Source organism: Apus apus, chromosome 9 (assembly GCF_020740795.1).
Source record: "Apus apus isolate bApuApu2 chromosome 9, bApuApu2.pri.cur, whole genome shotgun sequence".
In the NCBI taxonomy this organism is placed as follows: domain Eukaryota; kingdom Metazoa; phylum Chordata; class Aves; order Apodiformes; family Apodidae; genus Apus; species Apus apus.
Window position 1 is genome coordinate 15,378,919 of NC_067290.1, and position 19,649 is coordinate 15,398,567.

The 19,649-nt window shown below is 50.4% G+C and overlaps 1 protein-coding gene across 3 annotated transcripts in view; it reads right to left on the reverse strand.

The window, feature by feature from the left end:
* Positions 1-19,579, reverse strand: part of RNF123 (ring finger protein 123) — a 49,244-nt gene extending 29,665 nt beyond the window's left edge. Inside the window, exons 1-21 of one of the 3 annotated variants that reach the window (XM_051627076.1) lie at positions 17,543-17,573; positions 16,828-16,940; positions 15,184-15,377; positions 14,064-14,148; positions 11,474-11,553; positions 10,819-10,916; positions 9,686-9,740; positions 9,292-9,377; positions 8,451-8,537; positions 7,861-7,928; positions 6,877-7,002; positions 6,043-6,157; positions 5,397-5,501; positions 5,148-5,273; positions 3,876-3,968; positions 3,609-3,682; positions 3,030-3,147; positions 2,472-2,571; positions 1,506-1,567; positions 1,353-1,424; positions 434-554 (exon numbers count right to left, since the gene is read on the reverse strand). In XM_051627076.1, the coding sequence (XP_051483036.1) occupies positions 434-554; positions 1,353-1,424; positions 1,506-1,567; positions 2,472-2,571; positions 3,030-3,147; positions 3,609-3,682; positions 3,876-3,968; positions 5,148-5,273; positions 5,397-5,501; positions 6,043-6,157; positions 6,877-7,002; positions 7,861-7,928; positions 8,451-8,537; positions 9,292-9,377; positions 9,686-9,740; positions 10,819-10,916; positions 11,474-11,553; positions 14,064-14,148; positions 15,184-15,265 (1,753 nt within the window). In that variant the 5' untranslated portion in view covers positions 15,266-15,377; positions 16,828-16,940; positions 17,543-17,573. Of the gene's footprint in view, positions 1-433; positions 555-1,352; positions 1,425-1,505; positions 1,568-2,471; positions 2,572-3,029; positions 3,148-3,608; positions 3,683-3,875; positions 3,969-5,147; positions 5,274-5,396; positions 5,502-6,042; positions 6,158-6,876; positions 7,003-7,860; positions 7,929-8,450; positions 8,538-9,291; positions 9,378-9,685; positions 9,741-10,818; positions 10,917-11,473; positions 11,554-14,063; positions 14,149-15,183; positions 15,378-16,827; positions 16,941-17,542; positions 17,607-19,539 lie in introns of those variants that run through there. The other 2 variants (XM_051627077.1, XM_051627075.1) reach the window with 2 other exon arrangements.
* Positions 19,580-19,649: the final 70 nt, after the last annotated feature.

Here is a 19,649-nt window from a genome sequence, read left to right on the forward strand (position 1 = left end):
GAGCAGATCAAGGCAGGACAGGCAAGGCAGGGCTTGAGGGTGGGAAAGCAACTGGCACTGACTTGGTTTCCCCATAATCCCACAGTCTGGGAACCATGAAAACAGACAAATAACTTTCCCTAAACTTAGACTATAGGATCACTGAGCTACAGTGATTCCCCTACAGACCAATACTGGACCCTGCTCCAGAGCACACAGTGGGAACTACCAAACAGTACAGGTGACCCTTTGCATGCCTCAGCTCTGGACACTAAGTGGAATAGATCTACACACAGGAGTTTCCCAGGGTGACTGGGAACTACTGTCACAGGATGACTGAAAGCTCTAGCACCCACGGAAAACAAAAATTTCCAGCACCTTCGAAAGCACTACCAGGAGGCAAACCTTGTCCTAACCACAAAAACACCTTCAAAGCTTCTCCCCAAGGCCTCACCTTCACTGCTGAGCGCAGCCGGGGTCTTTGCCTTGTGGCCATCCCAGAAGAAACGCAGGGCGGCGATGAGGCGGTGCAGGAAGCACACCATGTACTCTGGTGGGCACAGCACAGTCAGGTTCTAGAGCAAGAATGAGAGTTCAGCCATCAGGGCAGGTGTAAAAGTGCATCTTGGTCCCAGTGTCCACACTGGGCAGGCAGAAACTTTGAACACTCAGCCCTGCTACTGTCTCTAGCTTCCAGCACTGGGAGAGAGCCCAGCCCTGATGGCAGGCAGCAGCTCACACCTCTAGAAAGTCCTGGGCACAAAAGCAACAAGCTGATCTGTCAGACAGGGTGGGTACCACATGCTCCACCACAAAAGATGGGGTTGATTGTGAACACAGAGATGTGGGTGAAGAAAGGGTTTCCTGCAACAGCAGATGCCTTCCAAAGCTGCAGGCCAACAGTCTGACCCAGGGCCAGAAGAAGAGTCCCCACCCAAGCAGTGATGGGGATGCCAAAGCCAGCAGGCCAGTTGTGACAGAGGACTCCAAAGCCATGCTTCCTGAGAGGCTTCAGCAGGATGTTCAACTCCCACCCAAGGCTGTTCACAAGGACCACTTTCCCATCAATCATGTTTAGATGTGCTGCTTAGGAGTATGGTTTAGCACTGGACTCAGCTGAGTTAGGTTGATGGTTGTACTCAATGATCTTAAAGGTTTTTTCCAACTAGAATTATTCTGTGATTCTGTGACAGGACTTGGATAAGCTGTCTGGTTTCTAGCCTCAGATCTCCTCCCCACTCCCTGCTGTATCTAGACTTCAGTTGACCAACTGCTGGAAGCAGTCTGGCCAACAGGGCAGAGCTCCCAGCCTGAAGGTCCCAGACAGCTCTCAGGGTGAGGCTTGCAGGAAGAAGGCTGGTCCTCTGACTTACCCCTCTGTTGCTAGCGTTCTCCTGAAGAAACTTGCGGAATTTGTTTAGGAAGATGTATCTGGAGGCTTCCCCCTGGCAGGAGGAAAAGCAGGTGGTAAATCTCTACCTTACACATCCTGTGATGTGGAGATACCGTAGCAAAAGAGCACTTACCCCTCCTCTGTCCTTGTTGTTCAGCAGCAGCTTCAGAATCTGAACCTGGAGACCTTCCACCACTAAAATAGGGACACATCTGCCATCAGAAAACAAGCACTAGAGAGCAACTACCCACATTAACCCTGCCTGCAGGAACCCGTCCCCAGGAGAAAGGCCACCTCCTCAGCACAGGAGGCCCAGGGAGGACCAGTGCCAGCAGAATGGCTGGCTGAGAATTCTCTTCTCTGCCACCTAGCAATAAATTCACCCACAGCTGATAAACAAATTTCGGTGCCTGTCCCATAGTGGGATGCTGCAGGTCTGTGCAGTGGGGTCCCAGCACTCATACCCCCCTAGGCATGGCTGGTCCCTGCCTCTGCAGCATGGCCTGTCCTGGGATTTGGAAGCAACTCAAGGGTTGGTGCCCTTGGAATACTACATCCAATTCTGAGCTCCCCAGTTCATAAAGGATAAGTAATTACTGGAAAAAATCCAGTGCAGGGCCGCAAAGATAATTAGAGGAATGGGGCATCTGTTCTGTGAGGAAAGGTTAAGAGAGCTGGGGCTGTTCAGCCTGGAGGAGACTGAGGGGGGATCTCATAAACACTTAAAAATATCTAAAGGGGGTGTCAGGAGGATGGGACCAGTCTGTTTTCAGCAGTGTCCAATGATAGGACAAAGGGCACAATGGGCACAAGCTGGAGCACAGGAGGTTCAAGTTAAACATAAGGAAAAACTTCATTACTGTGAGGGTAGCAGAGCACTGGAACAGGCTGCCCAGAGAGGGTGTGGAGTCTCCTTCTCTGGAGACATTCCAAACCCATCCAGACATGCTCCCATGTGATCTACTGTAGGTGATCCTGCTCTGGCAGGGGGTTTGAACTAGATGATCTTCAGAGGTCCCTTCTAGCCCCGACCACTCTGTGACTCCATGGCTGCACAAAAGGTCTGGGATCCTGGCAATTCCTCTCCTTCCCCACAGACCTTCAATGCGTTTCTTGAGCCGCTGGCAGCCTCTTTCATACGCCCTCCGCCTCAGTCTCTCCTCAGCACTCTCCTCCTTCACCTCCTTACTCTCCTTGCCCTGGTTGGGGAAAAGACATTGATTAGTTGGAGATCACTGCACAGGGAAAGTGTCTTGCCAAATGGAGAGCAGAAACTCCCTGAAACCACGTGTCAGTGTGGAACCACAGCTGGCAGCACACCTAAACACGCCTTCCCTGGCCTTGGAACAAGTAAGGGCAGGAGATCTTTTGAGGACATCCAAGTCAACCTGCAATTCCTTAGATGCTGTCAGGTTCCCTTCAAAATCTGTTGTCATAGAAAACCGTACCCCTCCCCTGAGCACCACACCCCAAATATCCCCTCTAAGGGACAATAAACGTGACAGGGCAATGGAGAGGCTACAACTCACACAGCTCAGCAGAGCACACCCGTGGTAACACAGCTGGAAACACGGGACATCCAGATTCCTCAGCCAGAAAATGATGGGGACAGCAGACCTGTTTCTCCAGACTCTTTAGTGGATGTGCTCTTACTCACCTCTTTGGTGAAGCGGTTTGGCCACCACGTGGTGGGAATGAGCTCCTGCAAACCAGCCTCCTCGACACGCAGCGGGCTCTTAATGTAGAAGAACACAACAGAACGGAGCACATCGAAGCTGTGGACAAGTTAAAGCAAGCACAGCAGCTATGTTGGGAGAAGGTACAAGGCACGTTTCCATACCTGTAGTGAGAGACTCCTTTCCAAACCACCACTCACAGCTCTGGAAGATCCAGAGTCCCCTTCCATGGGCAAAGCCCCATGCAGTTATCACCGAGCTGCCCAAACGCTGCCATGGCAGCTGGACTGCTCTGAAAGTCTTTTTGCTCTAGGGACATCAGAGAGGTCAGGCAGGAATGAAGCCCTGTGTGTTAATAGGATGTGACCTATACAGCACCACTCCCACTCCTCAAAGAAGGACTTCGTAGGGAATGGTGTCAGGCAGACAGAGGAGACCTGAGCAATTATAAATGACCTCTCAAAGATAGGGTGGCTTCTGTCCCCCAGAAGCTGCAGAGTCTACTCGGCTGCACTACTGAGGGCAGGGAGAACTGAGACCAGAGGAGGCACAAAGGATACAGAACATTGCTGAGCAGGTATTTCCTGGATTTCTCATGCTTCAGGACTGCAATGGTGAGCCGGAGGTAGTGAATCTAGGAACATGGAAAAGCAAAAGTGACTCCATCTACAGAAGAGGATGCAACTCTCCAGCAGGTACAGTGTTACAGAACTGCTATCTCTGGATCAAACAACTGCAAAATCCAAACCATTGTGTACCTTGGGACACAGGGACATAACAAAAGCTGGCTAATAAGATAATTCTGGGGACTCAGAAGTGCAACTCACTTGTAATCCCAGGTCTGGGATGATGGGGGAGAACCTGTAAGCCCGCAGCAGGGACATCAGCAGCTGCTTGAGGCACTCATGCACTTCATACTCCTGAGAAAGTAAGGAACACATTGAACAGCAACAGCATGGAGCTGGAAACAGCTACAGTTTCAGAGGGTGGCCTTGGAAGGAAGCATTCACTTCTGAACTGAAAAAGCAGCCACTCTGAACCTACCTACAGTGTTTGTCCATCTGACAGGATGAGAGTCTGAGCAGAAGTTGGTGCCATCACTTTGCCACATGGAAACAAGCTTCTGCTCTAGTCAAACCAACCCAAAAGTCATCTACAAAAAGCCAAAGCCCCAGGCCCATTTCGCTGGGCTGAGTCACCCATTCTTGTGTCCCCTGAACAAACGCAGTGTTGGCAGAACTAACCCAGCCAGTAAAAAAGTTACTCTTGTGTAAATGTGGTGATGGAAGAGGTGTCTTTTTGAGCCCAACTCATAGCCAGCCACCAGGATGAGCCAACTCCTCCACAGAGTCCTACCAAAGTCACTTCTAAGATGAAAAGACTGAAGGGGCCATGACATTTATTAATTACGCTTTTACTGACAGCTGGCTGGGCCAGTGCCTGGATCTGCTGTTACCCTAAAGGACAGACATGCTGTCTCCAAGCAGATCTCTGGCAGGAATTGGCTCCATGTAACCACTCCAGCACTCCAGCAGCAGCAGCTTCCCAGGGGCTAGCAAATCCTGCCTCAAACAAAGGTCCCAGGAAGGAGTGACCTCATCCAGCATGGACAGGAAGGGGCACAGGAAATTGGAGGTTTGTCCCCAGTGGTGCTGGAGGTGGTGAGAGCACAGTGCCCATTTCTACCCCAGTCCTGCACACTCTGATCAACCTCTTGGGGCATATGGCAGCACTTCAGACCTCCACATAAGCATTAAGAACATCCAAGAGACCAACTCATTTCTTATTGATGAATTTGATGTTCCCAGAACCAAGAAGTTATTCAACACCACCAGTTCCTTCAGCAGTAGAAGCTTAGCAATGCCTTGTTAGCTCTTTGCCAGTGTCACCATTTCCACTTACTCTGCATTTAACCCTCAACCCCTGGGTGTGAAGCAGCAGTCAGATGAGTTAGGTGACACCAAAAAAAAGGGATCTTGTCACCAGGAAGGGAAAGAAGCTGATCACTACCAGCATTTTCTAGGGAAGGCTTCTGTCCCCAGCACCTCCTAGGGTCTCCCTGTGATCCCTAGGGATGAACCAGCACCCTAGCAACTCACCTCCATAAGAAGCCACATGAGATCCAGCAGCTGCTGAATAAGAGGATGGGCCTCCACTGCCCCTCCTTGCTCAAGGATGCTCAACAGGAAGGTCATGAGCACATCTTCCACCAGGTATACCTTGCACTGCAGAGAGAGGCAGGTCAACAGTCCTCCAAGGCACTTCTCAGTGAAAGCTGAGGTTTACCTCCCCTTACAAACACAGTAAGAGGCACCTACAGAAGCTTGCAAGGGGCAGGCAAAACTCACCATGAGAGGAGAGAAATAATTGAAGATGTGGGCCAGTGTAATCAACACAGTGGGTTCTCCCTGCAGCTGCCACGTGGACATGTCCTTCTCCACCAGCTTCCCCTCCTGCAATAACAAACCCAGGAAAACGCATGGCTTGGATCCAGCCCAATCCACCTGCATGAATGAACTGGAGGCCTGGAGCAGCCACCATTTGCTGTCCCATGCCCAACTGCACTGAAAAGCCTGGACATGGGAATTACGGATGGCAAAGCAGCCAAGCTGTCTCTGGAGAGCTGCAGTGCAGTCCAGGTGTCAGTTATTATCAGCCACATGCAGGAACCCTGACAATCTGTTTTTCCAGAAGAGTTCAAGTGCACACAATAATTTGTAAATGGGAACCCCTAGAGAGGAGGCTAGCTAGTCAAGCAGGCTTCCATTCCAGCCAAGACCAAAGCAGATGGTGTTCCTTATGCTTTGGGCATAAACAGAACTATTAGGAATCCCATTTTGCAAGCCAACCAGCTCCCCATGCAAAAAAACCATGCAAGCCTTTGTAAGGAAACAGCTGTAAGGAAACATCTGAGCTGCCAGCAGGTGCTGAGAAGAGCAGAACCCCATTTCCCAGCATGGTGTCCCACAGAGCCAGCCAGGGACAGTAGCCTACCGTGACATCTATTCCGATATGGATCACATTTTTCAGGTAGCCCAACAGCTTGCGAGCCTTCACGAGGTCTGCCACAGGAGGATCCTGCAAGGGGCGGTAGCCTTCCACTGGATAAGTAGGGAAATGTTAAGGAAAAATGCAATCTGATCCTTTCAGGACTTCTCTGGTTTGTGCAAGGAAAAGACCGTCTCTCATTTTCTACCTGCGCTCGCCTCAGCCACAGTTCAAACCACAGAGCCTTCTAAATGGATGATCAGCCACAAGCTCTTATCTCCACTTCCTCAATATTGCAAGCAGCAAGGATTTCACACCACACTTCTGCTCCCATCAGAAAGGCTGACAGGAGCCTCCACTGCAGCCACCAACACGCACAGCCAGGACTGCCCTGCCAGGAGCTGCAGGTCTCAGCATTCCCACAGGAAGGCAGCAGGCAATGTTCCTACCACATCAGAGGTCCTGTGTGGCTGGGAAGCAGAAGAGACCAGTGACCAAGAGGCTCAGCAGCATTAGGGTTTCCCACTGGAGTGAGATCTTTGCAGGACATGAGTGCCTGGGAACAGCCAGCCCCAGCTGCAGCAGTAGCTGCTGGTTCAGGGCTGAAAGCAAATCTCATTTCAGACCTTGTCAGGGGCCAGAACTGCTGTTTGTGTGCCCTGCAGCTCTGCTCCAGCTGAGGGGGTGTCTGCTGCTTCTCTCCTCAGCCCTGCGCTGTGCACAAGTGCCAACAGAAGGAAGTGAAGTGCAGTCAGGTACGTATCTTCCACAGCCTCCAAAGATAGTCTCAGGACAGGCTCTGCTCCCTGCAGACCTCCTCTCCCCTCACCTAAAGGATATCGGAGTGGGCGGCTTCCGAAGTTAAACGCAACAGACTCTTTGAAGGAGAGGCTGATGCCAGGGAAGTAAGCCATTCCAGCACCCCTCGTGATGTTATCAAAAGCAGTTCCCAGAGATATGCCATTCCTGAAAGAAGGAAAACCCACCAGACTTTAGTCACAGCAGGAAGGTTCTGAGGTCAACCAGGCAATCCAGGTACCTGCATTCCCCTCCCAGCAACTTGCCAAACACATCTGTCAGTCATGCCTCCTGTCACTCTTCACCTGGGACACATGCAAAGGTCACAGCTTTGCTGATGACCAGCTGTGGGAAGCACAGCAGCACTCCCATTTTCATACAACAGCACAGGAAGGCACTCAAGCCTGCACAACATGCAAAGCCCACTCAGCTGCAAGGACAGTCCCAATCCCCATGAGATAACTAACCAGCAGGACATTTTAAAGGCAGGTGACATTTTTGGCCTCATCCATTTGCTGCTGGTGGAAACATGGAGCATCTAACAGTTATTAATTTGACCTGACTTGTGACAGGCTGTGGTTTAGGGCCAGGATACAATTCTTATTCAGGCTGGCCTCTGCTCGTTGTGCACTGGAGTTGGAGGCTGGAGGTCTGTCAGCCTTTCCACAGCTCCTTATGAATGCAGGACAGTCAAGGTCTACACCGACCACAACAGCCATCAGCGTGGCTCAGTCAACTGTAGAATTAAACATCACAAGAGATGCCCTCTTCTCCAAAATCCTAGCAAACTTGACAGACTTTGTAGCTTGGAAGTCTTTCTGCCAAATGCTCTCACCTGAACTTAGGAAACTCAACAGCCTTTTTAGATGGTTTCTGAACACGAAGCAGAAAAGCAAAGGCTGGAACTACCAAGGAACTTAAAGGGGACAGGGCAGAAATAGAGCTCAGAAACCTGCTGAGCACTGAGGAAACCTTTGTGTTACACAAAGACATCAACAAAGCAGGAAACTGGGCAAAGATGCTTACAAGCAGAAAGCAATGGTGCCCTCATCAAGGTCTATCAGACAGCTGACGATGTCTCCTGCTGCCCAAGACTGCAGTAAAGGGAAAGAAAAGGTTAACCATATATCCAGGATGTTTCCACATCAAAAGAAAGACTGCAACCCAACCAATCCCTTGTGATTTAGCATTGTAGACGTACTTCTCATAGCAGCTCACAAAGCATTTTCAGACACTTCTGAAAGCTATACATAAGCCACTGCTTGGGATCTTTCTTCCTTGCAGCACTAAGGACATGCATGGGATCAAACATACATTTATCCCAACACTGCATCATCCTCTGATGTGCTACAGGGAACCAGGGCCTTCCAAACAGCACCAGCAGCACTATGCTGGGAACCAGTCTGCTGGGCTGCTAAACAAAGCATCCATATAGCACGTCCAACACCTCTAAAGTACAAACATTTGCTGGCACACATGCTTCTGCGAGCAGACTGAAGCAGGGAGGACAGTCTGAGGCCACTTCACAAGGCCCAGCAGAGTCCAAAGAGCAGAAAGGAGCCATCTGCTTTCTTCTCCTGACTCTGCATCCCATCCCTAGGAGGACAGCTACTCACTTTGCCATAGTTGGTTGTAGTCACGTTCCACTTGCGCACCCTGTTTCCATCATACGCATATGAATCTGGTGTATCTCCAACCCCTTCCTGCACCAAAGTAGGAAAGAGGAACCTCAGACCAGACCAAGCACAGAGGATCACTCTCACTGCAAGACTGGCTTTAATGGGGAGATGAGCAGACAGGGAGTGCAGCTAACAGTATACATGCTCTGCCTGGGAGAAGCCCTTGCCCTAGGAGTGAATCCCATGGCCTGTGACCTTTGGTTCAGGAAAATACCCCACTTCCTACTCATTTTTTGGGTCAGAAGAAGATTAGTGGCATTCTACACGTCCAATTTCTGTCAAAGCAGCCCCCCAGGATACCCATCACTTCCCCTCTCGTGTTGCAGAGTGGCAAATCAGTGAAACTCTGCAGCTGACATCCCTTTGCAACATCCCACCCACAGCCTCAGAAGAGCCAGCCTGGACCTGCCACTCCTGGGCAAAAAAAAGCCCTGTAGCTGCTGAGGGCACCCTGAGGGACAGGCTACCAGCACCACTGACCCACACATCCTCCAGAGAAGACACTCCCTGAAAGTCAACACAGCAGTGGCTCCATGCAGCAGGAGCACAGCAAACCACCCAGTGTGCGAGGCTCTCACACTGTGTGCCAAGCTCTGAACGCAGACCAGGGAGCCCAGGAAAGGTTTTTAAAACAGCAGATCTGGTATTTCTAGCATGTGTGCTGAGCACAGACTGCCAGCAGGGCAGAAGCACAGCACCAATGCCATGCTCCACACTGACCTAAGAAGCCGTGGAGGATCAGGGAGCAGCCCTGTGCCACGGGCAGTGGTTACACTACCTCCTGATTAAACCTGCAGTTGAGAGTACACCAGCCAATCTGCATGAGTCCCTGGGAGGAGATGAGCACCTCATAAATCCATTTCCCTGAAAGAAAAAGAGATGCCACACCATAAATCTCTCTGCCTGGCTCACTGTTAGAAAAGCAGACCCTGACTGTGACACACAGAGGAGCTTCAGGACACCCTCAGCATTCCCCTCCCACCTCTTCACTCCAGCATCGCACAATCCCCTATTCTTCTGATCTCCTGGAAAAGCCAGTGGATGAACTGGGGAAGAAGGGGCTCAAGATCTGGGAATATTAAAGATTTCCTGAGAGAGCTCTCTAGTTGTGTACCTCTCCATACACTCTTCCCAGGGTCTTTTCTCAAAGCATCACTGGTTTATATCCTTACCTTTATACACGCATGTTGTGGCCCTGATGGACCCAAAGTTACTGTGGCCAATCACCTGGACCAACAAACAGAAGATATTTTAAAGTCAGGCAAAAAGGCTCATCCCTACCCATTCCCTCCATCCTAGCCCTCAAAACCAGTCTGAGATGGAAAGCTAGTCACAAAGATAGTAGAGGGAAGAGACTGGACATCTTCCCCATCCCAGCAGCTGTGCTTGAAGCTGACAGGTCCTGGGGAACCATCCAGGTCCTTCTCACAGCTCATCTGTACTCGACAAACCCCAGAGAAGCAAGCAAGCAAGCACAGCAGCAGTCCAAGGGCAACGTAGTGACAGATTCCCAGAGGGAATATCCCACAGGGATACAAAAGTGACTGTTATATAGGAAAGATGTCTGAATCCTGGACAAGTTAGAACAAAACTATAGATCCAGGGTGTCCCGACTCAAACCCAGGGACTGGCAAGTAAAAGGCTGCCCAGAAGCTGAACCCTGTTAGCTCCTCACTATCTCAGTTTCAGGTCAGACCATGAAGAGAGTAAGGCAGCAACAGGGGATTCACAGGCAAGCCAGGGTGATCCAGTGGGAGGGCAAGCTCCAGAGGAGCACGGGATGTGTGTGCTCAGTGAAGGGGTGAAAGGTGTGCAGAAAATTACTGACATAGAAAGCATTCCATTCAAGTGGATTCTTTCAGCTGATTTTCTGCATGAGGAACATCAGCTAAGGAGTAAGCAGGGAGCTAGTGGAAACAAAGGAAAGCCTCAGCTTCAGTCTCTTGCCACCACTGGAGAAGCCCAGAAGGAAGGAAAAGGCAGTCTGCTGGAGGGAGGGACAGGAAAGCTTTCTGCTGGCCTTTCCTCTGCTTAGAGCCAAGCTCTCCAGTGACCCCCTAGGCCAGGGTTAATTATTTGACTTCCTCACAGCTCCACTCAGCACCTGCTGAGACTTAAGGGTACTGCTAGACCTTTTCCTAGGACAGCTCATTTCCTCCAGGGTCCTGCAGCTTTCTGGGTAGACCCTGTTTACAACATGCTACAAAGCCAGTGAGAGGGATCTGTTATGAGGAGCAAACCAAGATGCCCAAAGTTCTTGTAGTCCCACAAGATCACTTTCTGCTGTACCCAGCATCACACTCACCCCAAGTAGGTCATCATCAACGAGCAGGAGCCCCTCAAAGCCGCTCGTGTGGTCCAACACCACAGTAGAGGGACCAAGCCGGCCCTCTGCTACCTGATCTGAAACAGAGGTGCAGAAAACCTGCTAGGGGAAGTTGTGCAGGATTTAACAGTACACCTGATGAGTGTCTCCAGTTAGACTGCAACAGCTCCTGGATTTTGCAACACCAGAGGGAGACTCCTGACTCCTTCAGGGAAACAGATGCTAGCAAGAATGCAGGCAACAGCCTGAGGCTCAAAGTGAATGCCTACAGTGGAGACCAGCATGGAAAAATTATCAACAAGCCTCTGTATTGTCTCTAAGGACAGCACTCCACATTGCTGGTCACAGTAATGGCTCTGCATAACATTGTCAGTGAACAATCTCCAACATTTACCCCCAAACTGCTTTTCTAGGCATTTTTGCTTGGAAATTTCCCTCCTCCATCTGCAAGCAGACATGTCCCAGGGCTGAGTGATGAGCTCCTCACAGGCAGGACTTAAAGGTACAATAAATTGGAGCACAGGAGGGCTGAACAATGCTCACTCAGGGAACTGCCTTTCATGATATGACTTGTCCTCCCAATTAAGCACTAGAAGCAGAAGCAGAAATTGGACAGACACTCAGGGTCTCGTACCTCGACTGTCTTCGGAGCCATTCTCTTCTGCTAGCAAGCGGTCAATGTGCTCCTGCAGGTTCTGGAACGTCAAGTGCTTTCTAGGGAATAAAAATACACAGGAGCTTTTCAGAAAACTCTGTCTCCAAGTTTTAAAAGAGTTGCAGCACAGACATAGGTGTCCACACAGTCCTGCACTGAGAGATGCGAACCAGGAAGTTCTGTCGATCTGCGTTCTTGTCAGAAATCCAAGGAATTTGCTGCCCAGCATGTTGGGGCAATGAATGAAATACAGCAAAGTAGTTAACAAAGCATCTTAAAGCCTTCAGTCTGCTCTGGAGCATTTTGTAGCAGTAAGAAACTGTACTGTGGTACAGTGGCAGTAAGATATCAGCTGTGCTACCAAAACAGTGGATGTCTTTGATGCAGTCAGCATCATACAAACATAACATAAGTCAGGATTCATTTTTTCCCCAAGTATTTAATAATAAAAAGGAAGAGAGAAGACCTCAGCAGCAGCAGCAGTTCAGACAAAGGTCAGGCTAGCCCAGCACCCTCTCTCTGACAACTGCCAAAAAGCATTCTGTTTTTGTACTGAGAAGTCTCTCATGCAACCCTTCAGGGCCAGTATTTTAGAGAACTTCCTCCCACTGCCCTCCCCTAGTTCTCTTTTCAAGGATGGTTTACTTGACTGTTCCTTGTACAAGAGCCATTCCAGACATCTGACTTGCCCTTCCTCAAAACCTCTGCAGCTCTAAAACACCCTTTTGGAGTTGGCGAGACTAGAACCATGTTATTCAAGATAAGGATAAACAACAAACTTATTCAGTGGCATAATGGTTTTCTTTACCCTTCATCCCCTTCCTAACAATTCTTAACTTCCTACTTTTTTACTTACTACAGACTTAGTATTCCCACCTCCATCTCATTCCTGTGCAGTAGAAATCAGCTCAGGGCCCATCATTTTATGCACAATGTTGAGGCTCTTCCCCTTCCAGCCCCTCACTTTGCATTTCCATACACTTTCACAGACCATTTCACTACCTGGTCACTGTCTCACAGCCACCTTACCTTCACTTTATTCTAAATAGCTTTGTAACAGCAGCGAACTGTCCCACCTCATCCTCTCTCCCTTTCCAGTTCTCCCAAGGATACATGCAACAACACAGGTCATGTTGCACATCTCTGAGGGACCCCTCTGCTTTCACCAAGAGAGTCACCAGTTGCTCCTATCCATGCTCTCCATTTCCAAAGTCATCTGTGGAACAACTTCCCACTTCTCCAGGACTAGGTGTTTACTTAAGACTGTGGTAAGAGACCTTTTGAAAACCTGATGGATGTGAAGATGCACAGAAGTGGAATCAAAGCACAGTAGCTTAATCAGCAGCTAGCACGGAGGAGGAGTTCTGGAAGGGGGTTAGAACAGCACGAGACAGTCAAGAGAGATGTCAGCAGTGGGCTCCTCTCGGAGGAATTCAGGCCACCAAAGACGTCATCGCATAAACATTGCTCTCATACAGCAAATGTTGTTTTCAAGACCTTTTTGACTGCTACTGGGCTTTCTACCAAATAGCCAAGTGCAGGGAAAAGGGTAGAAGGGAAACAAAAAAAGAAAGGGACCAGTCCAACAAACTACTAGCTCTGTGCTTTCAAGTCATTAATCACCAGGCAAAGAAATTAGAAATACTGAAAACCAAAATGCCTGGGCAGATGGAATATTCCAAGGCATGCTGGCAGGAGAGCTCATGGCAAAGAAACATGACCCACTTTGCCTCCCCCAGCCATAACCCTAGCTCACCAAGAGCAGAGAGAGCCAAGAGCTATTTTTAGCAGCTCTGAGCTCACATTTGAGCTGGCAGCACTAAGTATAGCCAGTGGAATGTGACTCCAGCCACTCTGCAGCACTGCCAGCCAGCAGGAGCTACAAGCTCTACAGGCTCTACTTAGTGCTACACCACTCTCTACCTACCCTGAACCTGTCTGACTTGCCTCAGACAAGAGAGTTAAACACAAGGGAAATTTTTTTCTCATCCAAAGCTACAAGTTTTTAGGCTACAACATGAAGAACTGAAAACAAACAGAAGAAAACAGATCATAAACAAGGAATTTGTGTTTCTTTTCCTTTAAAGACTATTATTAATAAAAGCACCACCAGTTCCACAGCCTAGGAAATGTATGATATTCCATGCATCACTAATAGCCTTGCCTTTTGTTTACAGGGTACTGATGACCTATTTTTCATCCTGTGCCTAAAACCCATGTATTCTGTGCTTCCTTACCCTTAATGAGGGAACAGAAATAATAAGGTAAATGTCTACTTGTCTATTTATTTCAGAAATATCACCGAGTGATTTTGTGTATGGTATATGGGGCTTTTAATGACAAAAAGAAAAATAAAACCAGAAGCTGAAGAATCCTTCCCGGCAAGCCCTGCAATTTGAAAAAGCCATTAAAGGACAGGACCTAAGAGTAATTTCTGTAACATGGTGCTGTTGTGCTTTTAGCAAAGATCACTGTGTGGCACTAAAAGATCTTTCCTTTCACTGCAGTGTTGTGCTTCTGGGGACTGCCACAGCATCTCTTGCCAGCTAGTGAATGAGAAGTCCAATACCTGTAAGCAGCTGCAGGCTGGTTCCCATCAGTGCTGGTGAAGATGCAATGCAGATAATCATTCAGCAGCCTGCTGTTCACAATCCCTTGTGGAAAACAGAAGGGAAAGAAGTTTAGGGAGTCAAGAGGTAAATGCAAACATTAATTTCAGGTACAAACACAAAAATCGGTAACGATGAAAAAATGATGCTCAAGCTTGTAGATCACCTCAGTGGAATACACAGCTTGAAGAAGTCATTTGTCATCCTACTGTCTCCACCAGCAGCCCTAGTGAAGTCCCCCAGCACATGGGGTACATCTCCACAGCAAGAGCTCCTTCCAGTTTGAGCTGCTCCATGATAGCAAACGGGAGGCTAAAAGCAGTTCCCACAGGTGGAACTACATCCTCAGGAACCCTTCTGTACCACTTCCAGATAAAGTAACTTCAAAAGCTGGAGATGGGAACCCAATTTCATTTCCAAAAAATAAAAATAAAAATCTTATCACTACTGCAATTCCTGATGCTTTTTTCATATCTGGGACATTTTAAGTACCTACATCTCTTAACTGCACTAGAAGATGCTGAGGCAGAGGGGCTTGCAGACACAGTTCCTCTTGCCCAGCCCATGGCCCCGTTCAATGAGGTATGCCTCACTTCAGCTTCCATTGTGCAAAACAATCCAGTGATGCAGTGTGCTTTATTTCTGGGTACAACAGTGCCCTCAAATGCCAGATTTGTGGTCTTGTAAGCACACTGCTGGACTGGCGAGTCCAAGAGAAAACAAACTGCCTAGCAGGTACCAAAATTTCCCAGAAAACTATTTATCTGCAGACTTGAGAAGCCATGAAACCTGGAAAGGGAATGCTCTGAATCAGATGGGACAAAGACAGCCAACATGACATTCTCCAGCCTCAAATAGCAGGGCTGTGTGCTGAAGAAAGGGCATCATGACATGAGTCCTTAGTACCATAAGAATGTCCTTCCCAAAAATCACATTTCAGTTCAGGGATTTACTCAGTTTCAGCCCACCACACCTCACATCAGCAAGGTAACTGCAACTGGAAGGCAGCTTGTGTCAGATGAGGCCAGGGGACCTCACCCACAATTGTCTTGCTTTTTCACTGCACATACAGGCCCATACCTGTGACCTTGGACTTCTCTGGCTCGGTGCTCAGCCTGTAGTTCTTCCTCGAGAAAGCAGTCCCAGCACCTCTCGACATCATTCTTCACAGGCAGCACTTTCAGAGTGGACATAAGACAGACAGACGTCTAGAACAAAACTTGCTGGAGAGGATGCTGCCTTTTGACTTCTCCCTTTCTTGGAGGTTGATGTACCTGGATTGAACAATAGGGATAAGCCAAAAAAATATAGTCAGTCCTTGCATTAATGACATCAGACAAGAGCCCAAAGCCAACTAACTGCCAGCCCTGCTCTCAGTCCCACCTGCCCAACAGTTCAAAATCCTCCCAAAGCAGACAAGGCATTAAGCCACACTCCAGACAACCACAGAGACTCCACTCCAACCAAAGGCACAGGCAGAGCCATTCCAGAAACACAGGCAACCTCTGCACCGAGTTTGAGCCAGAAGCACTGAGCCAGCACAGGACAGCAGCTCCCACCACTGCCAAACACCACCGAAACCGGCCACTGCACCACACTTCTCCCATGTCCCAGGAGACACTTCAGCCTTTCTCCCCCTCACTGTATTCTTTAGGACAGAAATATACACTCGGTTAATCTTCTATTTAACAGGTTATTAGATTATTCTGCTATCCAAAGCAGAGAGACAGATTAATTGAACCACAAAAGAATACAAAGCAAAAGACCCAGAGATCAGCTGTCAGTTTTACAGGGACAAAACCAAATACAGGTAGAAATACACAGAAGTGTTTACAGGTGAAAATCTACCACAGGACTAAAGATTCATGACCCTTCCTGCTATCACTACAGCACAAAGGATGCTATCAGAGCTGACCCGACAGGAGCCAGCACAAAAAGAATAAATTGAGGTTGCTGGTACCATCCACCTTCCAAATGTCTGTTACACTGCTCTCCTGTTTTGAATTCCCCAACAGCCAACCACCGCTCTTGTTCACTAGACAAACTGTTGTGTGACATGCAGAGCAGCAGGAAGATGCAACAGGAACAAAGGTTTCCAGAATTAAACACTTGCCAGCAATCTCATACAGAGCAGAAACTAAGGTGAACCCAGGTAAAGTCAGTGAGCTTGCCAAGTGATGCAACTGCCACAGCAGGTACACTGGCAGAAGATCACAGATCTAGCTTCAGCTGGACTCAGGAAAGGATTTCCTGCAGCCCCTTTCCTCAGGGCTACCCCAGCACCCAGCAGTGAGCTGCACTGCCCTCTGTCCCTCCTGCAGCACTGCCGAGTCAAATCATGGGAAGAAGGCAAAAAGCAGCCTGAGTGACCTGCATCAGAGATGCAAAAAGGGAATAAAAGAATTGAACTATAAGCAGGAACACACCATTTACTACCAGAGCAGACAGCACAGTTTATACTACCCTGAAAGTACACTAAACCTGAGAGACACAATTTCACCCCTGTCAGGACAAGTTATCAACACCCAAGGGAGGCAGGGAGTGCCCCTGGCTCTGCCCAGGCTGGCCAGCCTGGCTCCCATGCTGCTGGAGAAGACTGAACCACAGCATGGCCACGCACCATACCAGATGCACTGCTGCCGTGCCAGGGTTTGTTGTCGTTGTTGTTCGAGCAGATGCTACTTTCAACAGGTCAGGGAAAGGGCAGCGCAGAGGGACACACACCTGCCCCTTCGCTGCTCCCACGTGCCGTTCACAAGACTGGCCCCAGCAGCTCCGGCGAAGACACCCGGCTCGGAGCATGACCACGGTTAACCTCCCGTCTCTGGGCAGAAGGGCTGAACGAACAAGACGGGGGAAGCCAGGTCTTCAACGGAGGCCCCTGGGAGCAGGCCAGGAGGCCGAGAAGCTGGGCCAGCAGACACAGCTCTGCGGGCAGCTGCCGAGCGAGCCCCCGGCTCCCGCGGGCAGCGGGGTGAGGCGAGCAGGGTCAGGGCCAGGCTGGGCCCCCCGTGCCTCACCGCGGGTCTCCGTGGCACCCCCAGACTGACACACAGGGCAGCAGCAGCAACCGGCCCCCCCGGCAGGCACGCCCCGCGGCACCCGCGCCCGGCGGCGTCCCCCGACACCCCGGCACCCAGCGAGCCGGGCAGCGCTGCCTGCCGCCGCAGGCCCCCCCGCACCCGGGCGCGCCCCTACACTTGTCCACAGCCTCCAACGCCCAGACACCCCCTCCGGGCGCAGAGGCGCCTCCAACCGTTGCCGGCCCCCCGAAACCGGACGACACTCCCCGCGCCTGGTCGCACCCCCGAGATCCCCCTGCTCGGCCCCCAGCCTGCGGTGGCAGGGGACGCTGAGCCGGGCCCAGCGGGGGCCCCGCACTGCTGGGGTCGGGAACGGAGGAGCCCGGGGGCCCAGGCCCGGCTGCCGCCGCACTCACCCGGCCCGGCCGCGCCGCCGCCGCCGCGCTACGGCGAGCCGCGAGGCCCATGGCGGGCGGGCCGCGTTGCCGGGAGACGGGCGGTGGCGGCGGGCGGGCCGGGCCGCGCCGCGCCGGGCCGGGCCGGGCCGGGCCCCCCCCAGGGGCACAGACCCCCTGGGGCGGAGCGTGAACTTCCCCCGCGGATACTGAGCGTGTCGCAAACACAGATGTGCCCCTGAACGTCACGTTTAAAGAAAAATGACTTGGCCACTTTGGCAAAAATCGCCCTAACCTTGGGGAGGAGGATCGGGCACCGCCCGCCGCCCGGTCCGGAACGGCGCCGAGATGCACCGCGTCAGCAGCCGCTGGCGCCGGCGCCTGGGTTTGAGGGTGTGAGCGACGGGGCCAGGCCGGGTGGGCGCAGCCCCCATCGCTGGGAAGGGGCGGTGGCACCGGGCGGGCCGGCAGCCGGTGCCCTGTCACCCCGGGCTGCTGCCGGGGCTTGGGGCGCGAGGTTTCCAGCAGGAGGGGTCCCTCATGCAGTCCCCCGGGAGGGCTGGGGAAGCTGCTGCCCTCAAGCACCGGGGAGCTGCAGGAACAGCTCCTGGAACCTACAGAAACCTAAAGACCCTCCTGGAAACTGCTCAGACACATGGAAAATTGTCACAGCTTTAGCCAAGAACTTGGTGACACATAGTTCCTGTTACTCCCCCACTAACCTCCCAGGAGAAGATAAAAAGGGGAATGAGGGAGAGAGACTTTAAGGTTGGAAAAAAACCCAAACCACTAGGATAGGGTTAATGAAGTTAACAATCATGATGGTGAATTACAAATACATATGAATATGTAAATATGGAACCCACGCTCCACTCCTGCTCGGGTGGTAACTACTTCCCAACCAGAAGTCTCACACTGGACTCTGCAACAAATGGGGGTGCCTGAGTGCAGGGTCCCAGTGACAGTCCACAATGGCCTTGGAGCAGCCAAGCCAGTCCTACTTGGGGAGGCAAGAGAAGGTGACCTGTCTCAAAGAACAATGTTCTTCTACAGCGAGGGAACAAAACACAGGAACAGAAGGAGCAATGATAAACAGATCCCTACCTAACCAACACACCAGTCAGAGGAGCCAGGGGAAGGCTCTCCTGGGAACCCTTTTATATTGAGCCCCATGGGCAGGAACACTGTGATCACCTGTCCCATCCTCCCCTCCCCATGTGCACAGCAGCTTCCCCACATTGTACTGCCACAGCCACAGCCTGGCAGCTGCTGGCAGTGTCCCAGGCAGTCTCAGCTTTGCCTGACATCAGCTCCAGTGCACCCCAGACACTGGCAGGGATGCCCTCAGACACCTGCCAGTGACATGGCCACCATCCCACAGGGATGGCTGTTGGAAAAGACAAGTTCTGTCCAGCCTGTGTCTCACTGAAGAAGGAGAAATCTCCCCATTTCAGAAGACTTCCCTGTTATAGATGCATTATTTGTAAAAAAGTACAGGCCTGGCAGCAGGAGGCCAGGGTGGACTTTGCAGAGCCTCTCTGCTCCAGCAGCCCTGCTGCAGGATGCAGGCCAAATGGGCATAAGACCACATTCTATGTAAAAAAAAAATAAAGTAATTAATTCAACAACAAGGACATACCCCCAGCAACATCTGTCCTTAATATTTATTAATGCATGCACTCAATTATAAAGGAGACAAATCTGCTCTGTGAAGAAATACACATCTTCTCTGTTCTATATGTCTTTTCATGAACTTCTAATAAGCTTTTACTCTGGAAATAAAGCACTCCAAATATTTCTCAAATAATCTCAAACCAGCTCTGTTACGTTGGTCAAGATACGGCTTATATAGTCTCATACACATGAAGCTACCTGTTCCTTCTCAGCCCTGTCTTGGTTTTGTTACATGATCAAATTCTCAAAAGCTTTGTAAAGCAGGAAGTCACATTTAAATCATTAAAAAAAAAAAAAAAATCAGACATTGGTACACACACCAAATTGACACAAGAAACACCTACCTGTTTAGAAACAAAGTGTAAATGTCTTTTCCAAGAGTATTTCCTCTTAGACCTTTGGAAGACTGGAGTTTTGAAAGTAACATCCTTCTGCAGCTCCTTCCAAGAAGGTA